Source organism: Danio rerio, chromosome 2 (genome assembly GCF_049306965.1).
Source record: "Danio rerio strain Tuebingen ecotype United States chromosome 2, GRCz12tu, whole genome shotgun sequence".
Classification (NCBI taxonomy): Eukaryota; Metazoa; Chordata; class Actinopteri; order Cypriniformes; family Danionidae; genus Danio; species Danio rerio.
The window spans coordinates 25,676,167-25,690,415 of record NC_133177.1 but is presented as its reverse complement, the minus strand read 5'-3'; the positions used below and the strand labels follow the sequence as shown (position 1 = coordinate 25,690,415).

Here is a 14,249-nt window from a genome sequence, read left to right as displayed (position 1 = left end):
AGTGGTGTTAGAATGGCCAGCAGGGGACACTAAACCTGCAGTCTGTGTGGGTACTAACGCCCCAGTATGTTGAAGGGGACACTATACTGTCAGTGAGCGCTGTCTTTCTGATGAGACGTTGTGACTAGGCCCACACGGAATCTGCGCGCGCAGAATTCCGCAGATTTTCCACAGATTTTTCGCAGAATTCGGCAGATTTCTGCAGATTTTTAGCCCATTATTAATTCTGTTTATTTACTTGAGTAAATGTGTAAATCTGAATTTATTCAGTTTTTATTCAGTAATTTATTACTTTTTATTTAATATATTAAGGTTTTAGTTATGATACTCCACTGGATACTCCCAAAATAATTCCGCAGAAATCCGCAGATTTTTACCAAAATTCTCTGCAGAAATAGCAAAAAATGTCCGCAGATTCCGTCTGGCCCTGGTTATGACTCGCTGTGGTCATTAAAAATCCCATGGCAAGTCTAACCCCGGTGTCCTAGCCAAATTCCCTCTATCGGCTTTTACCAATCATGGCCTCCCAATCATCTCCATCCACCAAATTGGCTGTATCATGCAGGGGCGCAACTGCACATTTACTCAGATGTATGCGAGTTCAAGTTTTGCCCCCCCCCCCCCATATTAATTTCCTTATCAACATGTCGAAGTTCTGAACGCAACTGAAATAGTATGAAGTAGTAAAAGTATAATTACATTAAGCATGTTAAGTCACAAAGAATTACATCTCATCCCTTCCCAAATTTCTTCTTAATTCCATTTTCCTCACCAAATGATTATAACACCTTGACATGTCTTGTTTTTGTTCTTTTTGTACATTTGTCCAAACAAAATGATAAATATGGGAGTCGTAAAGGGCAAAAGAACTTAAAAATGCAATAACTTCTCACATGCATATGTGAGAGGTGTAAGGTCTGTCTTCACATGAACAACAAATTGCTATCACACCTTTTACAAAGTGAAATAAAAAAGACTGTACAATGTTTAGTTAAAAAAATAGAGACAAACTGCCTGAAAAGTTTTATTTGATCAAAATGTTATAGGCAAACTTTTTGGGAACTAAATTGAACTAGTTTTAAGCAAAGAAAGTTACCAAAAGGCCTGATGTATCAATATGATACATAATAAATTTATAAAAAAACATGTATATGGTATAAAAATGGATATTGATGGGATTAATAAACATGACAGTTCCAAAAAATGAGAATATTCTGACTATTTGTTCGTGTCAGTTTTAACAGGGTTAAGAATCATTATAATTAGGTATCTAAAATTTATATAGGGGAATTTTTTAATCCAAGTATTATTTTCTATTTTGTCTAAAATATATTCAGTAGGCCCACACGGAGTCTACATGCGCAGACATCTGCAGTTTTCTACAGATTTTTAGCCCATCATTGAGTCTATGTATTTACTTGTGTAAATTTGTGTACATTTATATTTACTCAGTATTTAAATTAATTTCACTAATATTATTGTGATATAATAATAGTAATATTAAAATGTTCATATGATTTATTTACAATACAGTTGGTTAAGTAGTATTTTCTGCCTGTAATTCTTATCAGAAATAGAAAAAAATGTTTGCAGATTCTGTCTGGCCCTAATATTTATGGTTGTAGCCTACTTTTAAACATACATTTTGTGTAATCCCTCTTATTTTTGCAAAATAATTAATTAGTAATAATAAAGAAAAATTTTCAGATTACTCATACCTTTTGAGCTCAACTGTAAGTATGATTTGACAGTTTATTTTGATAAAACTTTTACATGAACTTTACACAAGGATGTGTGACTGCATGTTATTGTTTTCAATTATTATGAATTAAAATGTGTGTGCCAACGTATGCAATTCATACCTATAAACCCTCTCGTTTTTGCTAAATTAAATCTACCATATTTTATCATTCTATCCGCTCTTCCGTGTGTGTATTTTCCCGTATTTCTTCTGCCTTTGTAATGTTTCTATGAAAAGTGAAAGTAGCAGCTGCACAGAGCCGATCTCAAATGTGATGCAAGAACTGTTTAAGAGAATTAAGCTTTCACATTATTTTGGATTGACAGCACGTTAAAATTAATGTAAAAACGGCAGCGTTCACGTCCTTTCCAGTAAAGCTTTATGCGTCTATTGCCGCCCTTATGCAGCCTCTGAATCAGTATAACGGTACTGAGTGACGGACGCACCCCATAGTGATAAAGACGGCTTCTATACACGCGATTTGAAGATGAATGAAAGCGCATACTTTAAGATTCAGGTGTGTAAATAGACAAATACACAATAATATGTAAACATGTTTTATTTGAAACACAAGTAATATTATCTTATATTAGCATAAACAAAACAAATGTTTTCATTGCATTCTTAAAGTCAGATTCACACCTCTGTTATCAAACAAAACAGAGGATCAAACTAAATTCATTTTTGCTCTTTTGTAAATAACTATAGTAACTGTAATCAATATTTAAATGCAGTAAATAAAAAATGTTCTCTTTTGAAGTTGACGGTCCATAAATCTACTACTATCAAAAGCGTTTACCATAAAGTTAACTTTACACCAGCTCATCGTGGCTTTAGCCTATAGAATTATAGTGTTTTTCGCATACTATACAGGATGCAAATATGCGATTTCGGACGCAGTTAGGTGTGGCCGTGCGTCACTGTCCCCCTGCCTGGACAAAACCACCTCACCTGCATTTATTTTAAGTAAAAGTCCTTGCATGCAGTGACTGAGTGGCGATAATGAATAATTAATGATATGGCTGCCCGTCGCTCCCAAAAACATTAGAAGTTGATTAAACGTATGGTAATAATAGTGTGGGTTAAGCTTACCAATCCCTTATTATCCAATTTGTCATGGCACTTTTCATTTTAAGGCATTGTTTGTTCTCTTTTTGTTTTCTATTTCGCGCTCCACGTCTCTTTACTCTTCTCTCCATTTTGAACATGTGACTGTAACCGAGCAACGGATCAATCAAATGGTCAAAGAAGAGGGAGGGGTGGTATAATTTTTTTTATTCAATAAAATACAATTGTATATTTATTTAAAATGCAGGATAAATATTTTTAATCAAAATATGCATTTATATGTATAAAAAATATATAATTATAAGAAAAAATTGAAAAATAGTTTTGGCACAATGGCGCCCCCCCATGTGTGGCGCCCCTATGCGCCGCATATACTGCATACCCCCTTTTTGCGCCACTGGTATCATGGTCTCTCATCTTCACCAATAGCTGATGTGTGGTAAGCGCATCAGAGTCGTTGATCTGTGGCTGCTGTCGCATCATCCAAGTGAATAGTGCACACTGATGGTGGTGTGGAGAGGCCCACTCAGCCCACATGATTGTGAAGCGCTTTGGGTACATGGCCATACACAATAAATGTGCTATATGAATACACATGACATCACACTACAATTTCATTAATCCAGTCTTTAGTTACATGTTCCCCTATAAATAATTGTCATCTATTTATTTGATGCTCAAAAACAAACATTTCTCACTACCATACGTTTTGATTTTTCTAGCTTAATTTTTTTGTGGGACATTTAAAGTTTAAAAGTTCAGAGGCCAGTACAATCTTTAAAATATATAAAGCAAGGATGCATAATATGATGTAAAAGTAATAAGGAATTATGAACCACTGTTAACATTTGAGCACCAACAATAATTGAACAACAAATCAACGTGACAATAATTTCTGAAGGATTTCATGACACCAAATTATGACTGGTGAAAATTCTGCTTTATACCACTACTGGAATAAATAACATTTTAAACATAGGGCAATAAAGCTGACCTGTCTGAAATTAAAAACAATTTCCAGAAATGATTCATTATTTCTCTTGGGAGAGTATGAAACGGCACTTGGAGCAGCATGACTGAGGGCAAGAACTCTTCTGACATGGCTCAATTATTTTCTACTTTAGAACAGTAGTGTGTGTGTGTGTGTGTGTGTGTGTGTGTGTGTATGCTACAAAAAAACCAAACAGCTGTGCCTGTGCCTTTGCTGTAATAAGAGCCGATGATGTAAAGGGCTGCAAAAGGCTTGACCCGAGTCAGCAGTGAGGGCAGCAGCTTCACCCAATCAACTATCCGGGCAACAGTCGGCCACTATGACATCATCAGAGAGGCTGTTGTTGTCTTCCAGCAGATCTGCTGATTTCTGCTCGGCGGACACAGAATGAGGAGGTTGACACAGAGGTGTGACACCCGGGCAACATTCCTCCTGCGCCGAGTCACCAAACAAAAGCCCCTTCTCATCTGATAAGGTTTCCATCCCAGGCTAAATCTTGCCACATCCAAGGATGTGGTTAGTAGCAGGGAAAAAGATCTGATCAAGCTTCTTGTGGAGATCTTCACAACAAAATATTATAGTTCAAAGGAGGTTGTAGTATAATCATTCGGTTTAGAAGAAGTGCTACACCTGTTGCACCTGCTGTGTGTGCTACTGGCTCACATTTCTCACAAGTCTATGTATAATCTTCAAAGCAATCAAAAGTGTTTTGTGGACAATATAAAGCCCATTCAAAAAAGCATTAGTAAAACAGGGTTAAATGCTTGCAATATTTCAATGCATTTTTAAAATCTCTATATAAATATTTGGTCCCACTTTATATAATAAATGATAAATAAAAATAATAATTAAAAAAAATAATATAAATTTTAAAAATATTATTAAATTGTTATTAGCCACACAATTAGGTTTAATTTTTTTTTGTGTTATCGCTTTAAATGTTTAGCAGTTTAATATTGACCCAAGTAAAATTTAATAGGTTTATACTTCGTACCTCAAATGTTGGGACAGATCCACACACCACCGCTAGATGGGGCCACTAACGTGGTTACTTCTCTTTTTTACACAGAATATAACTTTCCCTGTAATTTAGTCGACTCTTTATTTCCAATGTGATAAATAAACTACTAGTCAGTCAACAATTTGAACTGTAAAAAATATTACGTCCAGTTGAATTAAATAGCCTTATATACTTCAACATTCCACCCTAGAAATATATCATACATGACAAAAAAAAGTTTCTTACTCTTTTATAAAGATATTTTTAACCATTTTTAGTATCATCTAGAGAGTATATACAGAAATCAGAGAGAGAAATTTAATACCTTTTAAGACTTTAAGACTCTTTCCATACATTTTAAGACTTTATAACCACTTTAACCGGAAACACTGGCGAGTTTTTAACTTACAGCATATTTACTAAATATTCATGTAAGAAACTAATAAAATACGAAAACATTATTCATATACTGAATAAAAAAATCTATCAAATCTAGCTAATTCAGCAGGTCGGCGCCTATAGAACAGCAGAAATAATGGTGTTGCCTTGGTTACTGCAGTAAACAAAGTACCAGGATGTCAAGGATTTCATTGATTTCAACTACACAGCATCCTGATATTCACAGATTTATTACAGGTAAACTTTATCATACAACCATACATTGTATAATCAAAAATGATATAAAATTAAATACCTTGCAAAATAGCATTTAAGGCTTTTTAAATACTTTAAGTGCCTTCAATTTCTCTACATTGATTTATAAACTTAATACCTTTTAAGCCATGATCTAAGCTTATGACACTTTCAGGTATTCAATTTGAGGTGCTAGGCTGTAGCACTGAATGAAGACATAAAGACAGATGACTTGAAGAGGATAATAACAAATGTGCTTCCTGCAGCTTTATTTATAAATGTTCAGAGTGCACGTGGTCGTGACATGCAAATGTAAGCATGGAAGAAGTGCACAGCTGCGCATGCATTCAAAGCAATTCATAATTTTGCATATTGTAAATGGCTTCACATTATAGGACCACACAATATCATTATGTTTTATACACAGTAGCCAAAGTAGGTCTACGATTACATCCCTAAAAGACATCGGGAATAAAGCAGGTTGTCTGTTTTGATGATGATGGAGACCCCACCACCCAAATTACAGGGCTTGCCTCACTGAGCTCGGAAAATACAGATATCTGATTTTATACGGAAGAATCATATCTCTGATTGTTGACCATCCCTTACATCTAAACCCACACTTAAAACTGTACATACCACCAAACCTATCCCCTCACCCTACCCATATCCTACCTCAAGAGCATCAGACATGTTTTGTAACATCTTTCAATCACATTTAGTACATTTTATTTAAATTTTGATGCATGTACATAGTTGTTAAAGCTAAATAATATGAAATGGAACTGAATATTTAATTATATTTATGAGTGACTCTTAAATTGCGGGCACACCTATTTTTTAAGAAACAATTGTTAAATTCGCCTTTGTGCAAAATTAAATATTAACGCTGGTATAGTACCAAAAAAGTCGCGAAAGGACAAATAGATAGAAAGACCTGAAATGCATGACACGTTTGCCTTGAATGCATGGGATTTGCAACAATCATGTTTTCCTTGCAAGTTCGAAACCATTCATCTCAAAATTTTACGTGAGCCTCCCACAAGAAAACTAGAACCAGTGACGCAGTGTGAATTTGGTGTGAATTCCGCATTAGAATGTTTGTTGACCAATTAGAATTAAAGGTATAGTTCACCCAAAAACTTTATTTTGCTGACATTTTACTCACTTATAATAGTTTGGAATCACATTAGAGTTTCTTTATTCTGTTAAAAACTAAAGAGGATATTTTAACGTAAGCTGAAAATTTTTAACCAATGACAATGGCTACAGGTTTCCAGAATTTTTCGAATCTTGGATAGTATTTGATAGTAAGCCGCATTTAGATTATTATTAATATAACGTTCAACAGAATTTAACATTTTATTTAAATGAGTAAAAACAATATTATAAGTATTGATATATGCTAAACTCAAAACAATTTATTTAGCCAAATTTTGCATATGTACAAGTAGTGTAAATACATAGAAGAGCTTTACTCATACCCAAGAGAAGATCCTCTGGATCCTTCACCACAATATGAGCGTTGAGCTCTTGCAGCTCTTGATGCAGCTCCTCGAGCTTCTTGTTGGACTTCTTAAGCATATTATCAACATATGCCAGTCTCTTTTTTTCTGTGGTGACCTTTCTAAGGTTTTCCACTCCCTCTTTGATCTTCAGCTCTTTGCGGATTTCCCTCTTGATCTGCTCCTTGATTTCATCTAGCTTCTGTTGCACCATGGTGTCAGACAGGTCAAGGTTGTGCCCCAGGCCCAGTTGCTCCGAAACCATGCCAGCCTGTAGAAAACAAACATTGGAAAGTCAAAATATATTACATTAAAGTGCTCCTATTATTCCATTTTCGGATATTAGCTTCCACAAAGTGCTTAACATAGTCGTTTGTGGACGTAAAAGGTTAGCAAAGTTGTCAGTGATCAGATCAGAGTTTATATGAAGAAATGGTTTCCCAAAAGAAAGAACAGACTGCCTGAAGCAGGTCAACATTAGTTTTACTTTCAGCTTTATTTCCTGAACAAACCTACCAGGGCTCAACAATAAGGACTGCCCAGTGGCCCGGGGCCAGCGTAAAAGACACTCGGGACAGTAAACAGGATTGTTACTGGTCCCTATCGGCCAGTAACGATGAGCACGTTTTTTTTTTTTTTGTAACCTGGTAACAACCAGTACAGCGAAAAGATGGCAACATGACGGCAAAATTAAACAATGAGGCTAAAAGAAAACGTCTGTTTCTAAAGTCTTAGAAGCAGAAAATTACATGGGTACAAAATTAAGAAACTGAAAAAAAAAAGAAGAAAAAAAAAAAACAGTTGTCAGTTTGGCAAGCCATTTTTATAAAAATGATTTAGAATTGCATTTAAATACCAGCACATTTTTCATACTGCTCTTTCATTTGCATAAAATCTTGAATTTTGCTCATTATACATTTATTAACATATTTAAAATGTTTAAATTCTAGATTCACAGGCATAATTTTGCCACTATTTAAAATATGTGGCGAAGAAATAGCTATTAACGTTTTAGTTTTTTTGGTGGGGCCAGTGAGAATTTTGGCAGGGCAAGTAAAAATCTTAACCAATGGCCCGATCGGACCCGTATAAAAAATCCTTAGCGTTGAACCCTGCCTACAGAGGTAAAAAACAAATTTGCACAATAGTGTTTTAATCTTACTCTTGTCCACTTTTGACCACTTTCCTGATTACTATGTGGAACGAGGGCAAACGTGTATTTTTTTTAGAATTGTTCAATCTAATATTGATCATCAACTCTGAGAAATAAGCATTAGCTTTGTGTATATGCATGTCTTGTCCTGTGCCAGGATTACATGAGCAATGTATTTCCCCAAACAACATTTAGTAGATTCACTTCCTACTGTGCTGAATCAGAACCTGCTCTGTAGTTTGAGCTATTTTAGTTTCACAAAATGGCATAGGACTAAAACTGCTCCCAGTCCATGAGGGACAAATATACCAAAAAGCATGTACTTCCACCAAAAGTAACATTAACTGAGATACAATGATTATTGCTTCATACACTGTTCCTTTTTCACCAGTTCACATTTAAATTTCCACAAAGCCCAATTTCACATGGAAATCAACAAAATCATATAACATGACTATTGTCATGTCACTTTTCTTTCTAAATGTGCCAAAGAATTTTTTTTCTGTTAAAGAGTTGAAATGGAAAATGCATGCGTAACAGTAAACCAGATCTGCTTGGCTCTTAAGGCCAGGACACACCAAGTCGATGATGGCAAACAACTAGTGCTGACGAATGCTACTAAACCAGTGGTACTAAATGATGCATTGTTTGCATTTTGTGTTGTGAACGAAAAAACAGAACTTCCAGCACGTGCATGCAAAGCAATAACAAAGCAGCGTTTTGTTTGACTACGTTTACGTGAGCATCATTAATCAAATTATTTGCCTTAATCTGAAAAAGACAATACTATCAATAAGGTGTTTACATGAGCAGCTTTAAGAATGTTCCTGTTTGTACATGTTATAGCATATACTTTGATTAACTACTTTACATGACTATTCGAAATTACATAGTTTAACACACACACACACACACACACACACACACACACACACACACACACACACACACACACACACACACACACACACACACACACACACACACACACACACACACACACACACAAAAACAGTCTGTGTTCATCAGCGTTTCGATTATAATTTTGCTACCAGTGCAGTTAATTTCTCACACGATGTGTCTAAACAGATGACGATGGATACAAACTCTCAAGCAACAGGGCTGTTCTGCCATTTCATTCACTAACTTTTCATACATGCACCCGCAACAATGTGCTCTCTTGCCTGAAATAAACGTATGAACATTTATATGCATTAATGAATGTATTATATCATCTTTGCGTCAAATTAATTAATTACTAATTACCGCTTATTGACTAATTACCGTTATAAGTCTCACACAATTTTTTATTTTTTTTGCGAAGTCTTTATAACACCATCATGGAGTTTTTTCTTTTATTATTTCAGCAAATAGAATTGTAAAAATATTATTGGTTGTACTCTCCTATTTACTGCGCTCCAAGTTTACCCAACTATGAAGACTTCCGCTACTGAGAAACCTGGAAATGTGAAAAGCGTCCACTGCTGTGTGCATTTCTTGTTGCAAAATGTAATAAAATATTACAAAATGGTAATAGTTTAAGGTGCTTGTTTACAGGTCTGTACTGCACTTCAATAATGTTCAAATGTCTTCATTAGATTGACAGTTCGATTGTGACTTTTGTCAGATTAAGGTCATCAAAAATTACTGTACATGACAGACCCGAAATCAGAGTATTTCCTTAATCATATTTAAATCACAGTATTGCTGTCCATGTAAACGTGCTCAGTGTCATTTAGAGGCATTTGCTCCTGCTAATGTCTGATGATCTAATAAATCCTATCATTTGCAAATATTTGAGAAATGTAGCAAAACTACAGCCATCCTATTCGTGTACCTTCTTGACTTTAATTGTTTACTTGCTACATCACACTTGCGCTCTGATTCGTTGATGATTAACCAATCAGAGTGAAAAACAGAAATGTGCGCACATCTAGAAAATCTCAAAGGCAGGTGCTCGATCAAAAATAAAAGTTTATAGCAAAAGATCAAAAGAAAATCGGCACACATTTGTAATGCTTTACCTGATGAAGACCATCTTGGTCGAAACGTTGTGTGTGATATTAAATACGTTTGATAGCTAAAGTGGCAGTGTGCCGGTTTTCTTTTGATCTTTTGTAACCAATCAGAGCACTCACTTCAGCCAGTGGTCGACACCAATTCTAAATGCTGAATTGAGCCAACGAGCTCTTCCATTAACATGACGAGAGCTGATGTGTGGAACACACCTTAACAACAAGCTGGACAGATAAAGCCCAATGGACGACCATTGCCTTGGTGTCCCGACATAAAAGTGACAGCAGTCTATATTCCTGTTGCTGACTTTACTTAGTCATTAGTCAGATGTTTCCATCCAAAGATGCAAAACAAGTATTTCCATCGAATGTGTCAAGGAGAACTAAATCGTTACTTCCTGATTAACTGGCGCCAAATATCAAAAGTAAAAACTGAATTCGCTGTGGTAGAAGTTGCGTGAATCTTTTCTTTATTTAATAAATGACTTGCGCCTCAGATAACAAATGCTGACATGTAATAAACCCATGTTGGTGTTGGAAGGCGTGAGACGCAAAGCACAGACACTCTTGATTCTGGAGGTCATTAATAATATAATAACACTAATACTGAAATGGTGACGGCGTTTTAGAATAACTAAAACAAAATTTCAGATGTTTTACAATGCTCTCGGCCTGCTGACTAGTCCATTCACACACATTTTTATCATCACATGATCTCTTCTAACAAAATCGCATGACTTTTTTAAAGCGCATACTGTAATTTGAGCGGTAAAAATGTTTTCAAAGTATAAACGCATCTTTTCTCCTTGAATAAAAAAAGTTTATCCTACTCAGTTATGCGCATACATTTTTTATGTGCATTTCTAAAACTCATGCGTATCATGGCGTTTCCATCAACTGTTTTTTATGTGCATCTCGAAAATGTGCATAAAAAGTGGGTAGATGCAAACATAGCTATTGTTAATCAAACAACAAAAGACAAGGAGAATATTTAAATACATAAATTAAATGTTTTGGTCGTATGGCCTTGTAATCTTTTTAAATAATCATGACTCCTGTCAATATCTTATAACGTTTAACATAAAATTGGTTTAGAAGGAAAAAGACTTTCTTACGCAATCATTCATATTAAGAAATAAAGAATAAAACATTCTTGAAGGAAAGTCCCTCCTTAGGCTTAATTGTTGCCTGTAGCAACATGAGTCATTATATACTGTATTCACATCTCCCAGAGCACCCTGCACACTAACCCACTAAACATGCATGAAAACACACACACAGGTGCACATAGACATAAAGAAACACAGTATGACTGACATCAGCAGGGAGGATAACTGGTCTGAGTGGGTGAGCCAAATCCTGCTTAGCCCAGCTCTTCATGAGATCACTGACAACATGTAAGAGAACTTACACGGCTCCACTAATCTTCCTCCAGGGGAAAGCCAAGCTAAATAAAGCTTTAAAACAAAGCGCTGAAACCATTTTGCAGAATGTGCTCATTCAGGTCTGAGAGAGCGTGAAGGTGAGGCTCATCAAGCATCCACAGACAATTTTGTAGATTAATCTAAAATGTTATTAGTCGATGTCGACATTTTTTGCCATTTTTGCACAGAGTTTTGTAAAAATAAAAAAATAAATAAATCTGTGCTATAGGGTGCAGAATATTAACTTTATTGAAAAACTCTGACATTGCGATATTTTGCGTTTCTATGATATACATTGTGTGATATGAATATATGTATGTATTTTTAAACATAATAGTTTTAATAACTAATTGCTAATAACTGATTTATTTTATCTTTGCCATAATGACAGTAAACAATATTTGACTAGATATTTTTCAAGACACTTCTATACAGCTTAAAGTGACATTTAAAGGTTTAACTAGGTTATTGAGGTTAGTCAGGATATGGTTATCAGTATAACGATGCTTTGTTCTGTAGACTATCAAAAAAAAAATTTACAGCTTAAAAGGGCTAATAATATTGACCTTCAAACGGTTTTTAAAAAAAATTCAAAACTGCTTTTATTCAAGTCGAAATAAAACAAAAAAGACTAACATATAAAATATAATATAAAAATATTATAAGACATACTGTGAACATGTCCTTGCTCTATTTAACAACATTTAGGAAGTATTAAAAAAAGAAAAACAAAATCAAAGGGGGCTATATATATATATATATATATATATATATATATATATATATATATATATATATATATATATATATATATATATATATATATATATATATGAGCATGGTTCACATGAGCTTTAGCGTGGTACGCTTGTGTGTGAGTGCAAAATGTGCCTAAGCCCGAAACTAAAGATAAAACGTGACTTTTTAGGGACCGTTTCATATGGATTAATTACTCATTCTAACTGTTCAGTGAACGCAAACTGTCGCAGCTTATTAAAGAGGCAAACCACTCACTGCATGACACCTGCGCACCTTCAGCAAACCTCCTAATTCCTGCAGCATGAGAACTTTATGGTTGTTTATGAGGATCAAAAAGTGGCTGATCTGTGCGGCGAAATATTTTGACTGCGCGTCACTGCATATCAAACGACTTAATACAATATAACAAACAATTTAACTACAGCAATCTCCACTGTGCTGAGCGAGAGCGCTTACTGAACAGCGTATTATCGATGACACAATCGTGCCCAGGCCCGAATGTAATGTGAGTGCGGGCCGTTGGGGGAGACGGGAGGGGGGACAAGCGTGTTTTGGCCAAGTTCAAGCCAACTGTAAATAGTGCGAGTACGCCCCAACATTTTCAACAAAGGTCTTCTGATTCAGCATGCACGTTTATCATACAAACACAGAGTTATATAAACAATAAAACAAATTTAGTCCTGTTTAGACTAAGAGTACCTCTTACGGTATCCTTTTTTAAATGACTGAAATTCATGAATCTATTTCCATTTTGACAGCAGTCTCTGTTACACATTTAACTTAACTTTCATTCATTCATTCATTCATTCATTTTCTTGTCGGCTTAGTCCCTTTATTAATCCGGGGTCACCACACTGCCATGAAACCGCCAACTTATCCAGCACATTTTTTTACGCAGTGGATGCAACCCATCCCTGGGAAACATCCACACACACACTCATATACTACGAACAATTTAGCCTACCCAATTCACCTGTACTGCATGTCTTTGGACTGTGGGGGAAACCGGAGCACCCGGAGGAAACCCAAGCGAACGCAGGGAGAACATGCAAACTCCACACAGAAACACCAACTGAGTCGAGGTTCGAACCAGCGACCCAGTGACCTTCTTGCTGTGAGGCAACAGCACTACCTACTGCGCCACTGCTTCGCCACTAACTTCACTTTATACTAAACGTAAAACACACAAGGCAATTAAATGACCCCACTTCATGAGTGAATGTCAGTGTGCAAATGTGCATCACACAGATAAAGAACAGCAGCTTGATCATTCTAACAAAAATATATATTGTGCTATATGATTTAGTAGCACATTTTCAGAAGCATTTAAATTGAATGGTTTATAGAGAAGAATTTTATACTGTGCTTTAGGGCCGCACCATACTGGAAAAATCTAATATTGGCATATATATTTTTTTTCTGTGACAAATATAGCGATATCAATACTGTTTCACAAGATCGCCACGACTGCATCTCTGCACAAGAAGTTTGGCCGGAGGAGAAATGGTAATGTCCAACTGAGCCTGGATTCTCTCAAGGTGTTTTCCTTCAGTTTCGTCAATTGGTGAAGTTTTGTTTCTCGCCACTGGCCTGCTTGGTTTGGGACTGGTGGAGCTGTGCATCAATGGATTTGCTCTTCAGTGTTTGGACTTTCAGCAGTGAAATTTAAACCACACTGAACTGAACTAAACCTAAACTCTGGAAACTGGACTGAGACAGTTTCAATTTACTAAAAATAAAGAGGAATTGAATTGAAAGTTTGAATAGCACTACTTTATAGTTTTCCGGGGAGTCCAACAGTATTCAGGTACAGAAATTGAATAATCACAATAGAAAATATTGCTTTTCATACTTTGTTTTGTCTTGTTCCTAGACATGGGCCAGTTTAAGTTTATAGGTTTTATAAGTTTGACGGTACAATAACCTTGGATAAAAATATCAGGATTTCACAGTATCCTGG

The 14,249-nt window shown here is 35.5% G+C and overlaps 1 protein-coding gene across 2 annotated transcripts in view; it reads right to left on the bottom strand.

Annotated features, from left to right (window-relative positions):
• Positions 1-14,249, bottom strand: part of pkn2a (protein kinase N2a) — a 62,292-nt gene that overhangs the window by 44,795 nt on the left and 3,248 nt on the right. For both annotated transcript variants that reach the window (XR_012391544.1, XM_695612.11), the window contains exon 2: positions 6,918-7,209. Coding sequence is in view for 1 of the 2 variants with exons in the window: in XM_695612.11 (XP_700704.3) it covers positions 6,918-7,209 (292 nt within the window). In the remaining variant the exon portion in view is untranslated. The remainder of the gene's footprint in view (positions 1-6,917; positions 7,210-14,249) is intronic.